Source organism: Podarcis raffonei, chromosome 4, assembly GCF_027172205.1.
Source record: "Podarcis raffonei isolate rPodRaf1 chromosome 4, rPodRaf1.pri, whole genome shotgun sequence".
In the NCBI taxonomy this organism is placed as follows: domain Eukaryota; kingdom Metazoa; phylum Chordata; class Lepidosauria; order Squamata; family Lacertidae; genus Podarcis; species Podarcis raffonei.
The window spans coordinates 84,902,521-84,921,066 of NC_070605.1; the positions used below are offsets into that span (position 1 = coordinate 84,902,521).

Genomic DNA, 18,546 nt, shown 5'->3' on the forward strand with positions numbered 1-18,546 from the left:
TGAGTGCTCACTGGAAGGACAGATCGTGAAGCTGAGGCTCCAATACTTTGGCCACCATCAGATGAGAAGAGAAGACTCCCTGGAAAAGACCATGATGCTGGGAAAGATGGAGGGCACAAGGAGAAGGGGACGACAGAGGACGAGATGGCTGGATAGTGTTCTCAAGGCTACCAGCATGAGTTTGACCAAACTGCGGGAGGCAGTGGAAGACAGGAGTGCCTGGGGTGCTCTGGTCCATGGGGTCACGAAGAGTCGGACACGACTAAATGACTAAACAACTAAACAACAACAAGTACACAGGAAGCATTATGCAAACAAAATGAAGAATACGAACACAGGACACTCCAGTTCAAATGTCTGCCATCAAAAAACATACTCTTGGTGACAATGGTCAATGTGATTCTTAAGCCTCCATTGGTTAAATAGAAATTATAGCAAACTTTACAGGGTTACCACAAGAAGAAAAAAGAAGTTGAATCATTCCTAACAAACAGTGCTGAAATATGTTTTAAGAGCCCATTAGGCAAATTTTAGTGCTACTATTTCAGTAGAACTATTAAGAAGGTCTACGGATAATGACAGATAACACAAATCATGCCCAACTCCTAGATTTTGTATGACCCTTAAATAGGTGTCATTTTAATCCTGAAGCTACTCCCTACACCTCGTATAACACTTATTCTCTATTTCTTTTCATCTGACCCAGAAAAAATTACTCCTTATACTTATGCTAATCCTCCACTTACCACCTACTCTATTATTTGTCTCTTTTGCTTTCTTCTTCTCTACATTAATTCCTGACACTTCTTTTGATCTAGCCTATTAGTTACTTTTTTGCTATCAATTCATCCCGATAAAGAATTGCCGGCTATAATGTTATATTTAATGTTTCAGAGCAATATTTTATTGACTCACTACTCTCTTCCTACCCGCTTCTGGATAATGATGAATATTCAGGGTATATCACAGGGTGAAACCATCTACAAACTATATCCTGTTTTTGTTTTGTTTCTACATTGATGTAGCTGAAACTCTCTTAAAATGCTTCATTTGTAGGTAATACTTCTCATTTAATATTTCTCCAAAACAGCAAATGCAATCACACTGGCTGCTGACAACTCATTATTATTTTCTTTGTAATAGTAATGCTCTCTGGTAAGTCAAGGGTATGCTATTTTCACTACTTATTTCTTCTTTTTAAATGGAAAACTCCCAGGACACTGCACTGAACTGCTGGTGATTTGTAGAAAAAAGTGAAAAAAGTGAAAAAAGTGATTTATTTTGCTCACGAAGAACTGATCTGAGTTTCTCATTGCCAAATGACATTTGAGACCAATATAGATCAAGGGCGGACAACTCTTGTAGTTCTAGAAGATATTCTATTGTTCCAACAATAGTCTGAGAGCTAAAAGAACATTTCTGCCATACGACCAAATTGCTCATGGATTGTTAGACTCTGTAATAGACATGTTGCCCATCACATTTAAGGACTTTACATTTATGAAACAGCTGGGCCGTTACATACAAAATCCAGAGAGAAATAACATTAAAAGCAATTTATTTGACCATACCTTAAAGAAAACTCTGCTACATATGCTGGGGCTGGATTAAATTGCTTTGAGTGCTAGATCTGATCGGCAATGCTCACTTGCAATTTTCACTAAGGTTGACAATCCTAAAAAATATTGCCTAAGATGCAGAAGACCATGGGTGCAGCACAAATTTGGTACAGTATATGCTGCTCTTAAAAAGTGAATACATCAAACTTTTACTCAGGTAAGAGTATGTGCTTATATCAGCAATAGCAGGTTTTTGGGTTCAGACCCCCTTCCTAAACTCCACAGTTATCACAGACTGACTTTAACATGCATAGTATAGCTAGGCTGCATACATTCACTTGTTTCACAGAAAATCAAGTTTTACTGTGCAATCAGCAGCGAACATACAAAGCTACCATGAAAAAACTCACAACTGCTATTTGCTGAATAACTATATATAAAGGTAAAGGGTCCCCTGACCATTAGGTCCAGTCATGACCGACTCTGGGGTTGCGCGCTCATCTCGCTCTATAGGCTGAGGGAGCCAGCCTTTGTCCGCAGACAGCTTCTGGGTTGTGTGGCCAGCATGACTAAGCCGCTTCTGGCGAACAAGAGCAACACACGGAAACACCGTTTACCTTCCCACCGGAGTGGTACCTATTTATCTACTTGCACTTTGACGTGCTTTCGAACTGCTAGGTTGGCAGGAGCAGGGACTGAACAATGGGAGTTCACCTTGTTGCGGGGAATCGAACCGCCCACCTTCTGATCGGCAAGCCCTAGGCTCTGTGGTTTAACCCACAGCGCCACCCGCGTCCCTTAACTATATATAGGGAAGCTGTAATACTGCAATAATTAATTCACATAAATCACTTTACAGTTTGCCCCGTTTTCATCAATGTGCCTTCTTAAGTTTCTGTGCAGCTAAGAAACTTGGCCACTCTGTATGTGACATACAGCTGGGCAGAACATAATCAAAAATCAAATAAGGATACACCTTTTACATGATTAATCAGAGTAAACAGATTAGTTTGAAACAAGGCAAAAAGGCATCCCAATTACAGCCTGGAAGAAAGCTCCCTAGCTTTAAAAGAAGTATAAATAAAATACAAAAAAACCCCAATGGTACAAGTCTGGGGTATCTGACCTGTGGGACATATTTAGCCCTTCAAGAGATTTTTGTGACCTATTCAAGACTCCACCCCCTTGGCAATTTGGCAGTGGCAAGTTTAACTTTTTACCAATACTATTCAATGCTGCTTCCTCACTGCGGGAGCACTTTCAAAGTGCTTGGCAATAACTTCCGGGGGGGGGGGACGACACATACAGGATTGGGACAGAGACCGCTGCTTGCGCCCACCCACCAGATCATCTTTATCATTGGGGTGGGGCCGCAATGTTGAAGCCTCTCTGCCCATCCCGGCACCAAGATCAGGATACAGAGCACTCCCTTGCGTGGCTCACCAGGTGATGATTTGTGCGTGGGAAGAGTGAGAAACTGTATCCTAGTACCAGGATAGCTGTCCCTTCCCTTGTTCATTATCTGCAACCCGTGTGTGTGTGCGCGCGTGTGCAGGGGGCAGGCATGTGGGTTTATGTGTGGGTTTCTTCGGGTGTGTAGCTGCTGTCTGTTCTGTGTGTATGTGCTTACATCAGCAATACCAGGTTTCTGGGTTCAGACCCCCTTCCTAAACTCCACAGTGATCACAGACTGACTTTAACATACATACATACATAGTATAGCATGAGTGAGATGGAAAGACTTTCCCCACCCAGAATTAAAATACTATGCTAAGTTCAATTTCCTTTCCCCAGTGATTCCAGCCCGGTGTGGTCTTTGCTTTTTGGAAAACACATTAACCAAAGGCTGCATTAGAGAAGACAATGGTGCTAATGAATGTATGCGCCGATCTTCAGAGAACTGCTTGTCCTAAAGCTGTGGAAGCAGCAGAACTCCTCGAGGAATGAATTGTAATGTCTTTTGGTGGGAAATGACCCTGGTACTAATAAGCCAAACTAATCCAATCACTCATCCAATTAATCACTGTGGAAGTGGAAACCCTGGAACTCCAAGAAAGCTGGCCATCAGATATGCAATCAGTGGCTATTAGGCATGATGGTTATGTTCTCTCTCCACTGTCAGAAGCATTATGCTTCTAAACGCCGGTTGCTAGGAATCAGAAGCAAAAAGGGTGCAGTTGCACTCAGCTCCTGTTTACAGGCTTCACATGGGCAACCTGTTGGCTATTGTGAGGACAGGATGCTGGTCTAGTTGGGCCATTGGCATAATCTAGCAGTGCTCTTCTTCTGCACTTAACAAGATTCAAGTGTGTTTTCTTCTCCAAAACAGAAAACTGACAACTCTTCTAACATCCACAAAGCGCCATTCTTTCTCCTTGGATGAGGCAGAAAGAAGGCAAGACCAACTCTTCAGTCCTAAAGAACTAGTTAACCTTTCAAATTGATGGATCGTTCTTATTTTATTTAAAATGTTTCTCAGAAGAGTCCAGGGCTGTGTACAAAAACATGAATAAAATTATTAGAGAGATGCTTGAAAATTACTGGTTGCTGGGGGGAAACAATGGGGGTGTCTTCATTGTGTTCCTGGAAACATCTGGCTGACGAGGTCATGTTGAAGATTAGATGCACCATTAATCGGATCCAGTAGAGCTCTTCCAAGGGCTCTCCTTATGCTCCTTTATATTTAGCAAGTGAAGGCGGTTGCTGCACCATTTCCTGTTCTCTCACATTAGCTATATGAGTTAGCAAGGTTGAAGAATGCTTCTGCTAAGGGAAGGCTTCTTTTAAAACAAAGTGTGGACATGTGACTGTATTTTAGCTTTGCAGTTCTTTGTGTGAACCAGAAGGTGTTCTACTCATGAAGCGGATATTATTTTAAGAGAATGAGCTTTGATGTCCCAAAGAAAAGTGATGTTTCTAGTATTGAAAAAGACTAAAAAGAGAACTTCAGAAATGCTCCTGTAAAATCATTTCATTTTATTTTACACTGTGCCTAATGAAAAACAAGGAGGCACAATGTCATACCAAATATTAGATTATATTATGGAATACCAGATTTTCCGTAATTTTCAGAATTTTTCTTCTTCTTACGTTTAGTACCCAGAAGCATTAGACTTCAATTACAGTGGTACCTTGTGGTACGCTTCAGGTTACGTACGCTTCAGGTTACAGACTCCGCTAACCCAGAAATAGTACCTCAGGTTAACTTTGCTTCAGGATGAGAACACAAATTGTGCTCCGGCAGCACGGCGGCAGCAGGAGGCCCCATTAGCTAAAGTGGTGCTTCAGGTTAAGAACAGTTTCAGGTTAAGAACGGACCTCCGAAACGATTAAGTACTTAACCCGAGGTACCACTGTTGTGGCAAAACGGGTGAACTTCTGTTGGGAAACCAAGGAATCCTGGGATAAAAATGGGCACAAATCTTGATACACATCCTGACATTCAAGCCAAACTATGCTATGGTACTAGACCAGAAAAACTTTAAATGCAGATCTTCCACACTTGCACGGAAAGTGTTGATGAGCAAGGAGCAACTGAGGAACCACAAGGGACAGGGAATCTGACCCTTCCCCCATGTTCGCACCTGCCCAGCTGAGGTTAGAAGACATTGGGAGATAGTCCACGGAAGTTGAGAGGTGGGAAGTTTCAGTACCTCCAGGCCATTGACACTCTTTTCTCCTTTCATTTACATTCCACCCCACCTCACCTTCCTTTGCCCATGAACAAGGTAGATGGATGTTCAACAACACCAGTCTGCCACCATCACATACACTTTGGATCTTAAAAGCTCCACCAACACAAAACTTAGAACTATGAGAAAGGGGGCTATAGAGCATCGTGTGAGAGCACATGCTTAGTATTCAGAAGGTCCCAGGTACAATCCTCAGTGACTTCTACGTGACAGGGTGGGTGGGAAAGACCCTAGAGGCTCTAGAGATCTGAAGCTATAATATTAGATTAGATCGGACTAGAAACAAGGTAGTTTCAAATGTTCATATTGCCTAACTGGGTAGAGATCTCACCTTTAATGCATAGTGATACTAAAATTACGTTTAAAAATACTGCTTCTTCAAGTTTTATAAGCCCTAAAATCTGCACTGTTTAATCTTTCTTCTCATCCAGATACTGTAAGACGACTTGTCTTTCTAGTAAATGAGCTTATTGTATGAGGGACATGTAAGCTTACCCGCACAGTCTAGAGTAGCAAGATCTTCCACTCTTACAAACAGTCAAATACGGATACAAAATGAATTCTTCTGAACAAAGCTATGTTTCCTTAATAACAACAGTTGTATAAACATAAGGTCTTCTCTGTTAAAGGGAAACAGACATCAAAAAGCAGTAAAACATGGAACCCTAAACCCTTCTTTCTTTGAAGAAATGTGTTTGAAGCGAGGTGTTTCTAGTTATGGGTGAGTGAAATGAGAATTCAGCTGCAACAAACGGACATCCAGCCCCTATGAAGGACTAATTAGATCCATCTGAGAAGCTGTGTCTATACTGCTTTACACATTTCAAAAAGGGAAGCTCTGGTCTAGTCTTTTGAAAAGACTACATCAAAACAGTTAGTCACATCTAGCCACTACAGCGGCGTTATTTTCTTTTCTTTTTTCTTATAGAGCATTAAGAGCCATATTAAAGTCATGTTAATAAGCCTGTCTTGCCCTGAGAAAGGCAATGAAATTTGGAGCGAAGAAAGCAAGCCTGGGCAGCATTGCTCCTAGAAATCTCCCCACTAAGCCTGAATTTCAGAGGTGCTGATGCAAAAGGAAGTAATCCAGCACATCGCATGTGCTCAAATCAAATAAATCAGCTAAAAATGAAGTGGCAGCAAACAGGACACACAGAGCTAACTACTATTTCTGTTGATTCATGTCTAGCCTCTCCATACAGCACTCAACATGCTGATAAAGATAACTACTGCTGCTATGCCAGCAAAAGGAGCTCACAGTTATCTTGTCGGTCTTAAAAATAAATGGTCTCAATCCACCTCATACGCCTATGTGCTGCTCCCATTAATTTCAGCAACGTTTGTGCAGAATGTTTTCTAAATGGACTGTGCCTAGAGCATTCATTTTGTACCCCAGCCTCCACTCACCGCCGCCCCCAGCCACACCCTGGCAACTGCGATTCTTTCTATTCACCAGACAGTGGTCCAGTTCACTATGGTAAACAATAGTTAATGGATTTTCGGTAAACCTGTTGATCTTGGCCGCTTTGTTCCTCCCTGCTAGTGTGCCAAAGAAACAAACTATGCGCCTAGTCTGACATTACATCCAAAGTGGGGACTCTGGCTTCTTTTATTCAAACCAACCACAATCACCAAACCAAAAACGAACCTAGGTTACAGATCATAGCTTGTTTGGAGTGGAACAAATCAAATCACAATCCTTGGTTCAAACACAAACGTTTCTCCTTTACGTGATGTGCAAACAGGACCTTAATGTCGCTTTGCATAATAGGTACCTGCATTATTCCCTGTTCTCCACCGTCAGATGGTGTTCAAGGACTGCACGCAGAAGAGGAAAGAAGAAGCCTCTGTAGCAGCATGCTATGGGATTATTATAAATCATATTGTAGTCAGAAGCTAGCACAAAACTTTCCTTTTTTGACCAGCAGACATGTTTTGAGAAAGTACTGTGGGCACCAGTCACAAAATGGCTGCTATAGGAGTATGGAATAACACAAAATTAGAGAAAGCATGGTAGCCATTGCTGCCCTCTGCCATCTCACTTCCAGACAACCAAGGGAAGTCAACTACATATGTCTTGCTGATCCCAATTATCACACAATATTGATTTCTCTCTCTCTCTTTCTCTCTCTCTCTCTCTCTCTCTCTCACACACACACACACACTGACGCTGTTGCTGTTCAGTAACTTGAAAGCAGATCCCTGTACCACAAAAACAACAACACAATGTGGCCACACATACTCACTCACTTGCACCCACATGTAGTTTCAAAGCTATGAACAGAAGGCCAGCATGAGTGGCTCCAGCAAGAAAGAAATGGGTTCATTTGTATAACTGGTCATTTGACCAAATTCCCAAGTTAGCTGAAACATTGGTACGGCTGAAAATGAAGGGGTGTGTGTTGTTTTCTAAAACCTGACCCAAACATGTTCCTCATGCAGTCTTGTCCCATTATGATTTATCACTCATTTGTTGCTGAATGTCTAAAGCCTCAACTGAAAAGCACTGAATTCAGCTCTACATGCAATGTTTGATGTATCAGGTGCGCAATGGCCATTATCTGTCTATGCTGATGTCATCATGCATGATGAAAATGCATGTTTCATTTGAAAGGTGACTTTAATTTGTGGAAATGTATTTTGAATGTTATTTTATCTGCCATTAATATAAAAGTGTACACATCCAAATTTCAAGCTATGTTAGCGTATCTCTGAGAAACATTGATCGACTGAAATACGCAGGACCTCTTACAGGGCAGGTAAACAATTTTACAGCCAGAAGGAGCAGGAAAAGACCTCATGTGGAAACAGTTAAATATATATATTTGAGGTGTGGGGATCCAAAGAAAATAAAGTGGGGTGGTTAATTTATTCAAGGTCTGAATGAATAGGGAAGATTTTGCTTGACACATAAAAGGTAACAGCAAAGGTGTCAGGGCAATCTCCCTTGGGAAGCTCCATAGTTGGGAATGAAACATAGAAGAATGTTCTGCCATCACTATCTACCTGCTCTGTGCTGGCAATACACCTGGAGAAGGGCTTTCATCTCAGCTACCAGGTGGGTTCCTTACGTAAGTGGGCAGTCTTTTGGGTATGCTGAAGCTAGACTCTTTGGGGTGGGCAATCACTGCCACTCTCCAGATGTTGCTGGACTACAACTCCTATCAGCAAAAACTCAAGGGCCACAGGTTAGCCACTCTTTCTTTAAGGCAATGATCCCATACTATCCCAGGCTTAGAAGGTCTAAGAGAGGGAAGCAAGTCTCTAATTGCTTTATCCAAAACATTCGTAACTATGAAAACCCCTGTCATGCCCCACTAATTTACCTTCCCTCCACCAAACCTTAAAATCCCCCAATGCTTTATCCTTTTACTGTAGACATTGTGCCCCGGTCCTTTCATGGTTCTAATTTCCATTTCCTGCATCTTTTCTAGCTCTACAGTATTCTTTTACGAGATGGGGCAACCAGAACTGTATGCAGTATTCCAAATATAGCATTCCTGTGCAATGCCAATCATCTGTTGTATAATATATAGCAGCTTCCTACACCAAATGCCTCTCCTCCTCCACGTTTTTGTGTGCCTCCATTCAGGTACGCAGGAAAGATTGAGGCGGCGGCAATACTGGCAAGGATTCTCAAGGATAGCGGCTGCTGAAAATACAAAGCTTTGCATACAGACAGGGTTGGCTCCACCTATAGCCTTAGCTTTCTACACAGCTCAGTGGAATCTGCTTCTTGCATCCATGTGTCTCCTTAATGTGAACAGGGAGACCTACATCAAAGAGGTTAGGTTTCCATTCATTTTTAAAAGGACAGCGGGAGAGTAGGGAGAGGGGACCAAGAATATGGCTGGAATGTATACTGGTCAAAAAAGGTCATCACCCCAACACAAGAGGACATAAGATTCCAAAACAAAATGGTAAGCATGAAAGATGAGAAGGGACAGGAAGTTGATTAAATAGAAAATATTCCACAGCACTATAAATATTTATGCAAAGCAAATTCTGCAAAGCACTGAGTATTGCTGGAGCCATGAACACACTTATGTAAATAGGGAAAATACAGGTGCCAAGTAAGGAAGAGGTGTTCAGCTTAATTACAAAACTATTTCAAGACATCATTAACAACTTTTAAGTGTTCATTACAATATACAGAGAATTGTTAACATGCATGTCAAGAAAGCCCATGGAATTCTTTTCTAATGTTTATTAGTGTTTATTTTTCAAGCTTATTTTGTAAAAGTAAGCTTTTGTGGAAGTGAACTCATTGGAGAACTCGTTCTTAATTCCATTTCAGAACACATCTGGTGTGTTTGCCAGCTTTGAGAAAGACAACGGCCCCAGTTTAAAAGAAGTAGCCTGAGTTAAGTATACTTGATATTCAAGTGGTTGGAAACAGGATGTGTGGAGCTAGCCATCTCTAACCCTTTATCACCAAGGCGTTAAATATCAGGAGGATACCCAAACGAGCATGCTTTCCAGTTTCCCAATTCAGAGATTCACAGCAGAGAGAGAAGTAAACCAAATAAATACTGAGAAAGAGAAAAGGATGCATCTATGGAAAGATAGCACAATTATCTTTTACTCCTTTATTCCTCACTGAACATTCCTCCTCTTGGTGGCAGGAAAATTACAGAGCGGTGAATTAGATAGATTCAACGTTTTACGATACTGGGCTATTGTATGTAGATTCGCCATTGTTTATACTTCTAAATTCTTCTAGCCTCTACCTATTAGCTTTACAATAAATTAACATTATTTTGCTCCACAAAAGCATTCCACCATGGAGAAATATGGTCACTGCTAAGATCTTTATGGTACTGTTATTCTTTCAAGGTGTCTAGACAACCTGAGTTCCATTGTTCTCTGCAAGGTTCTCTCCAGAAACATTAGCGTGGGTAAAAAAAACCAACCACTTGCAGCTTAGAAGCAACAAGGTGGAACACCTCCCCATATGGAGCAGTTAAGTGCCCTTCCACGTCAAGAGGAATAATTATTATTATTATTATTATTATTATTATTATTATTATTTATTATTTATACCCCGCCCATCTGGCTGGGTTTCTCCAGCCACTCTGGGCGGCTTCCAACAAAACACTAAAATACAATAACCTATTAAACATTAAAAGTTTCCCTAAACAGGGCTGCCTTTAGATGTCTTCTAAAAGTTTGGTAGTTATTTTTCTCTTTGACATCTGGTGCGAGGGCGTTCCACAGGGCGGGTGCCACTACCGAGAAGGCCCTCTGCCTGGTTCCCTGTAACTTGGCTTCTCGTAGCGAGGGAACCGCCAGAAGGCCCTTGGCACTGGACCTCAGTGTCCGGGTAGAACAATGGGGGTAGAGACGCTCCTTCAGATATACTGGACCGAGGCCGTTTAGGGCTTTAAAGGTCAGCGCCAACACTAGGGGATTTACAGCCAAGTCCTTTTGTAATTTCTCTTTTCTTCTTTTGTATATTGAAACCAGTACAATACTGTACGTGGCCAAGAGAAGAAAAGAGAAGGGGAGGGGAGACCAAATGGGACTGCTGCAGGAAAAGGAGAGAAGGAAGAAGCCAGCTTGCCTTGCCCCAAGCTTCTTGCTTAAACCTAATCTATTGCATGCTGGGAAGGACTGATCTGAAGGCATGAAGAGTCTAGCGTCTTAAAAAAAAATCAGCAAAGATTAGGCCCTGCCTCTTGGACCAGAGGAAGGCCTTCCTGAAACTATGACCTGGGTCACACATAATGCGAAACCAAGCCATGGCTTAGCATGAAGGTGCAAATGTGCAGCTTCCCAGAGAGATTGCGTTCACTTTCCTCAGCCACCCATCCTACTGCAAAGCAAGCAAAGCAAAGCCATGGTTTGGTTCAGCATTATGTTCTAACTGCGCTCATGATTTATCTTTCTCCACACAAAACTGGTAGCCAAGGTTTGTTCTACGTCTTGCTGCTCATGGTCTTTCTGGAGGAGATAAGCTATGAGCCTGGGTTCAGATGTAACGATAAGCCAAACCATGGCTTAGATTACAGCAATGTGGCAGCAGGAAGACTGGCGTAAAAGCAAAGTGATCAAAATCTTGTCTCTGGGAACCCACAAATTTGCTTGTTTATGCTAGTTTGGCTTAGTGTTGCATTCAAAATGGGCTTTTATCATAACATACAGTGTGAAAGAACAGCATAAAATCTGACCTGCCCTTACATAAAATAGCTAGTTAGAATAGAAAGGTCACCCAAACGGGCTGTGAAAATTCATCAGCAGGAAATTTCAGTTCTCAGACATTTCCAGGCAAAAAGACACACAAACACACACTTTCTCCATTGTGCCATATTGTAGCCTTAAGCCTGTTGAATAATATGCAGTGTTAGCACACAGCTCAGAGACTGACCACTTGTGCATCTTTCTTGGAGTGCATACTTACCTTGTTTTCATGACGTCAGTTTCAAAATCTTCTTTAAAAAAATGCTACTGCAGTGTTACCAAATCTAACATCAGGCCTTTCATCAGGTATGTGCCTTTAGCCACTGGTCTTCACCAAACAGCAAGGATTCCAGTGTTTGAAACAGAATAACTTGGTGTATGGACTGCTTTTATTATGTGGCAATAATTCAGTGTGGTGAGAGCCAGTGTGGTGTAGGGGTTCAGAGCGATGGACTCGTAATCTGGTGAACCGGGTTCGATTCCCCGCTCCGCCACATGCAGCTGCTGGGTGACCTTGGGCCAGTCACACTTCTCGGAAGTCTCTCAGCCCCACTCACCTCACAGAGTGTTTGTTGTGGGGGAGGAAGGGAAAGGAAAATGTTAGCCGCTTTGAGACTCCTTCGGGTAGTGATAAAGTGGGATATCAAATCCAAACTCTTCTTCTTCAGTAATAATTTTTAGACAGTTCTGATAGTAATTTCCCGTTTTTATTACCATCCTATTACTAAGAATCATCTTATCATCATTATGAAGTGTGTGCAAATAAATAAGGATTTCAGCTTCTAGTTTTGGGGCAAAAGTCAATACCACATCACAATAAAATCTTGACTTCTTGTGAAAAGAGAACAATGGCTTACCAAGAATGTAGACCCTTGACATGAAGCTATAACCGAGTGAGTTGTTTCTCCCAGCTGGATTGATAGCTCCCAGTTGTTAGCATCAGGTGGAACAATAGAAACCCTAAAGCAACAGAAAGATGAATAAGAGTATTTTAAACATCCTCAACCCATGTTTCATCACTGGCTCTCTCCATGGTTTTTATCACAAGATTAAAAAAAAATAATAACTATGACTTGGATCATATACTATATGCATATAAATTTTTCAGATGCCTTGGTTTATTTATTCCGCCTCTCCCACAAGGCAGCTTACAACACCTAGCCAAACAATATTGTAAAAATATCCCATAGACACAAAACAACCGCCAAAATTTTTGCAGCCGACTTCCAAACATGTTATTTTCCTGAGGCAGACAGGTCTCTGCACTCTACACATGGCTTCCTGGCAATATAGCCTGCATTTAGTAACAGCCTTTTACAAATGTTAGAACCATGACATTTCAGGTTACAACTTTGGAGGGAGTCGTGTAGCTGAAGTATGATGAAAATCTGATTTATAGCCACATGTAACCTTAGCTGCAAGAACATCATAAGGAAAGGCATAAGTGATAGAGCACATGCTTTGCATCCACAATAATACTAGATCACACCAGTTTAAAGTATTGAAGGTAGCAAGATCTCTGCTCAGATCTTGAAGATGTTTTAACAGTCAAGGAAGGACATTATTTAGAAAACCAGCCCTTCTTTATTCATCACTGATGCCATCACGAGAAGACTTAACTGACAGCATAAAAAGACAAATGAAGCTCTCAATGGAAGTTTAAGAATCATCATATGAAAGATGATTTTGTACTGACCTGCTGTAGATACTTTAAGTATGTTTTAATCTTGTTAGCTGTTGAGCACACCCATGGAAAGGGATCTAATAAATAAACACGCTAAGTAATTACAAAAATATTGAGTATTAGTTCCTGCTTGTAGACTTCCCATAGACCTTTGGCTGGCCACTGTGAGAACAGAATGTTGGACTAAATGGGCCTTTGGCCTGATCCAGCAATGCTGATATTTTAGCATTAAGATGGGTTTAATTTAAAAAATAAATAAATCTTAAACTGACTGAGGATTTGTATGAAAACACTAGTTTTAAGATAAAGTGGAATTCCAATTTTACCAGGTAAGGAGGTGGGAAACCACTTTCAAATGCCTTTGTTTCTTATGTATTTATTTGTTGCAGGTTTGTAACATATCCAGCCCCACTAACTATATCTGATGGGGGAAATGGCTTTGAGAGTAAAGGAAACTGCAGGCTTCAGGGGACAGAATCGAACTCTGAATAAATTCTTAGAGCACACAACACCAAGTAAGATGAAGCCAACTAGTAAGGGGCAGCCCACAATACAAATCAGGAATATCGCAAGCTGTCAAAGAGAAAGTTTGAGACAGTTGCTGGTCTCCCAATGCAACCTTTACACATTTCAAGAACTCCCTGTAGAAATGCACAGACTAAGCAGTTTGTCCTTTCACACTGTCCTTAAGCTGCATTCTGCCGTGATGTTCCAGACATTTGACAACAATAGTTAGGCTGTGCCAGCTGCTTACTGCGCTAATCATAATTTCACATTGTTACCCTGTGCTCTCTTCCCATCCTTTTCATTTGGCTACCTGTTCATTACCATAATTGGGCCACTTTTCTCCTTGAGTTCTTCCCCTGTGATTGTATGCCCCTGTTATCACTCAACATATGCTTAGTGATTTGATTATGACAGAAGCCTATTGGTTTCCTGCTCTCGACATATACTTCAAATAATCCTAGAGAGTACACTACTATTCTTAATTACTTTTGTAGAAAAAATGAAAAGTTATTCTCAGGATTCTTAGGTTAAAAAGCAAAAAACGGTATCAGGATAAACCTGCCCACAACTATCTCACACGAGTTAAATGGCAGGTTGAGCAACTTATGAGTGATATCTTACCAAGGCCAGAATGGACCAGAACGATCCGTTTGTGATCTCCTCTGAAATACCAAATCATATGTACAAAAGGCCATTCTAAAATTAAAGCATGTAGAATCTACCTTTTGGGGAATACAGCAGTGAAGATAGAGCCTATAGCTCAGTGGTACATTTCAAGCTCTGTGTGTAGGCATTTCCAGGTTCAAGTCACGTGATCTCCAGCTTATGTCAGGTGGCAGGAATGAGTCTTTGGAGGGCCACTGAATGAGCCTTTGGAGGGCCACTACTCGTCAGAGCAGGTAATATTGGGTGAGAAGGGGTCATTTGTGAAGACTCCTGTGTCCTTTTGAAGATTCCCCAATGTTTATTACAGTAAGCTTATGAAAAAAGTGTGTGTATTTGACCAAGAGAGAGAGTAGAATGCATTTTAAGAGCCATGGCTGTGTTGCTTAGTCAATAACATATTTATTTACTTTTTGACTGTGTTCTCTTCCCTTGCATGAATTCTGATGCAAATTATTAATACTGAGATGGAGGGAAGGACCAGCAATTTTAAGCTTCTACAATCCATCGGTCAAATATTTATTATTATTTCACAAAGACTGGGTTCTTTAGCACTATTAGATTATGAGACAACAAAAGAATGCTTTTCTTCACCCTCAACCACCTTTTGTTTAAACAGCGAAAGCTTGAAGGAATGTCTACTCAGACCAAAGTTTATGCAACTTTCTTCACTTCCACTCTTGTTTACTAGCACACTGAAATAGCATCTGCTCAAAGAGTGTTTTGTGCAACTTAGTGCTGACATCAACAGATTAATCTGCATCCTTATTTTTTTATGAAGCACAGTTCACTAGGTATACATTTTGTATTGGGTCTGCCACCAGCCTTTTGTATTTCCAGTGCTTTGTGTGTTTTTACAATTCTAGCATTATTTTATGACAGTTGCATTTTTCATTTTCTTATTACCAGAGTTCTGGTTCACTACGCTTACCACAATATGTGCAGTATTAGCAGAACAACCTTTCCGCTGTTGGAAAAAGGCACAACCGCAGCCGTAGCTACTATGTCACATGACAGATGTTGAATGATTCATATAACAACTTGCCAAATCATTGTGAACTGTTAATCAGGCAACAGAGCTGAGCAACAACATGGACATGCCAAGCAAATGAGTCAGTTGCCCATTCAAAGCAAAGACATCTTAAGGCAGCCCTGTTCAGGGAAGTTTTTAACGTGTGATATTTTACTGCATTTTTGGTTTTTATGGAAGCCGCCCAGAGTGGCTGGGGAGGCCCAGCCAGATGGGCGGGGTATAAATAATAAATTATTATTATTATTATTATTATTATTATTATTATTATTATTATTATTATTTGCAACTCTTGCTCACCTAGATAGAGCTACCATGGTAGCATCAGAATCCACGTTTCCCTGATATCTTCTGGAGTTGGTTTAGTTTGGAGAAGCCATATACATATGATCTCATTTAAAATCATCACTAATTTTCTGATTACTGATTCATTTTCACAAATTATTCCTGAATGATTTTTGGGTAGATACAGGCAGGTCTTCTCACCTGCTTACCATTTATGCCTATCACTAACAGAACCCCCTAAAAAATTTGATAGCTAGCACAACACTGCTAAAGAAAGAAAATATGCAAAGTCAAATTGTTGGGTGTTGGGGGTTTTTTACTTATTTGCATCCTCTTTTAAAAATATTTTCTTTCAAAGTGGATTCCGAAATCAGAAGAGTAACTACAATTAAAACTACAAATATCATAAATACCACACACAACGTACAAAAAAATCCCTGTCAACTACTTACAGGGTTTTAAACCAGAACCCAGTGCCCTGTGTAACAGGTGACAGTAAAAGTCAGAATATTCTAATAGTGTTGGGAGGAAGAATTGAGAGTCTTCGATTTTAGGACAAATAGTTTGACAGAATCTGGGCTTAAAGTGGAAAAGTTGGTCTGATGGTGCACTCATTCCCCTCGTGAGACAAAAAGGGACAGCTGCAGTTATAGCATGAAATGGAAAATGGTAGAAAGGTGTTAGCTATGATCAAAGGAGTTGTAAAACATTTTCCAATACACTGCTATTAGAAGAAAAAGGTCATCCTGACAGTGAGATAACGCCCATTTTCTGAAACACTAAGTTCATCACTTAAAATCCAGAAAGCGGAGCAAAAGTCAGGTGTAGACACAGCTTTAGGTGCAAACTGAGCAAGACACCACTGGGATTTATCGAAGGCGGGGGGAAACCATGCAAAATATTAGCTGGAATAGGCATAGCTTGGAACTTATATGCACAAAGAACTACAATATGCTGCTACTTCCATTCTTGCCTCCCTGCCAAATGGTTTGGTTGTTTCTGTATGAAGCATCAGCGTTCACAGCTTGTATTTTCCTTGCTGCAATGGATTCTCAGCTAGAGAACCTGCAGAACATCAGAAAAACAGGGTGCTTAAAAAAGAAATGGACATCACCCATAGTTAAACTAAACGATATAAAAACCAAAAGCAGCAATGTAAAGTTTCATTCATATAATCTAGAATAAATAGTTGCTTTACTCAGGCTTAGATTGTCAGCAGCCAATCAGCATGTAGGAGCTCAATATCCAGTTTGCTACAAAGGGGTACCCCCCTGCCTTTATTTGCAACTGCTGCAGATGATGTAATGGGATATGAATTAATGTCACAAAGGGTTATGAAAATAAAAGTATAGATTTAATAAAATTCAAACTATCAGGTGTATGGAGCTTAAGGTGGGGGAATCAACCCCAACATTGCAAAACTATGTTACATGACACACCGCAAATACATGTGGCTATTTTTTCCTGTTGCACAATTATGTATTTCAGCAGCTAAATAAAAGTGATATATTGACTTAAAACAATATTAATGGTCAAAGAATAATTAAGAAATCCTTCATCATAACTTTCTCAGCGGGAGGCCTATAAACGATCAAGAATAATGTGCTGTATTCTTTAGGCACTGAGGTCAATTCCTGCATACAAATCTTTACAGCAGAAGTGGGGGGAAGAAAAAAACCCTTCAGAAAGTGGGCCATTCATCTGAACCAAGTTCAGAGAATTTCCAGCACTGTGAAAAGATATGTTATGCAAGCACATAGATGTATTCAGTGGGGGTAGGCTGAACCAGCTACATGGAGACTACAAAGAAGCCCTCCCATGGCTCATGAATAAGTCGAGGAAATGATCAGAAAAAAATAGAGAGATGTTTAGACAGATGGCCCACTTAAAATGCCTGGGACAGGGCATAAGCAATTTTAATGAAACTTTAGATCTAGCATAGAAATTGTGGTTTTCTTCCAAAAGGAAGGAGGGGTGGGGTGGGGAGGGGGAGGAAATCAAGAAAGGCAAATAGAAATTTAACAGTTCACACAACAGTCCATTTTATGGCATAAAAAGACAAAGCATTTTTCAGCATTGTTTGTTGAATGAGTTCATATAAAGAAGGATCCTTCATCGTGCCTTCGGTTATCAAGAGGAATATAAAAGCATGCAATAGATAGATTAAAGGAATTTTAAACAGAAGCCGGCTGCCAAACAAAACAAAAATCGTAGCTTTTACCACTCCAGTGCTTTCAACATTTTCCAGCATAAAGATTCTCAACAGCACACACAAAAAAGATAAAAGCAGGGCTTTCATATTTTTGAGAACTAAAATATGGAAAATATTCTACTCACTTATTTATCATATATAAATACATGCAGGCACACCCAATATGCTCCTCACTCTTACAGAAAATACACTAAGTATATCTGTACATTAAAAAAGAAAATTAGATTGCAACGTATTTAATTGACTAAACCATGGGGCACACCATCCAAGGTTTGCTACCTCAGATTACCTTTACAAAGCCACTACTCAACAGGATTTGTAGAATGAGTTTTTTGAAGATGCTTTTATATAAAACTAACTAAATTTCTGCCCATATAAAAGACAGTCTTTGATTTTTTGATGCAGAAGTCAATGGGAACTGGAGGACAGGGGGCTGATTTCTCACTGTTTTTTCTCTCTCTTTAAACCAAGAAAGCCAAATCCTCCTCAGGATAGTAAGGGGCACTAAAACTGGAAGAACATGGCCAAATAACAACTGTCCAGAAATTGACTTAATAATACGGAATGGTGCACACTTTTGTAGGAAATGCAAATTCCTTCACGCCGAACATTCATGTGACTTAAATGAATCTGCATTTACCACAAGAAGTGTGCACCTTTGGTTCCATTCAGACTTCAGGTCAAAATATATTTTTTTAATGTCCAAATCTGTGTCAGTGCCCATTTGAGGTTGG

At 40.5% G+C, this 18,546-nt stretch overlaps 1 protein-coding gene across 2 annotated transcripts in view; it reads right to left on the reverse strand.

Annotated features, from left to right (window-relative positions):
* PCCA (propionyl-CoA carboxylase subunit alpha) overlaps window positions 1-18,546 on the reverse strand; it is a 219,414-nt gene that overhangs the window by 72,126 nt on the left and 128,742 nt on the right. For both annotated transcript variants that reach the window (XM_053384482.1, XM_053384481.1), the window contains exon 19: window positions 12,289-12,391. In XM_053384482.1, the coding sequence (XP_053240457.1) occupies window positions 12,289-12,391 (103 nt within the window). The remainder of the gene's footprint in view (window positions 1-12,288; window positions 12,392-18,546) is intronic.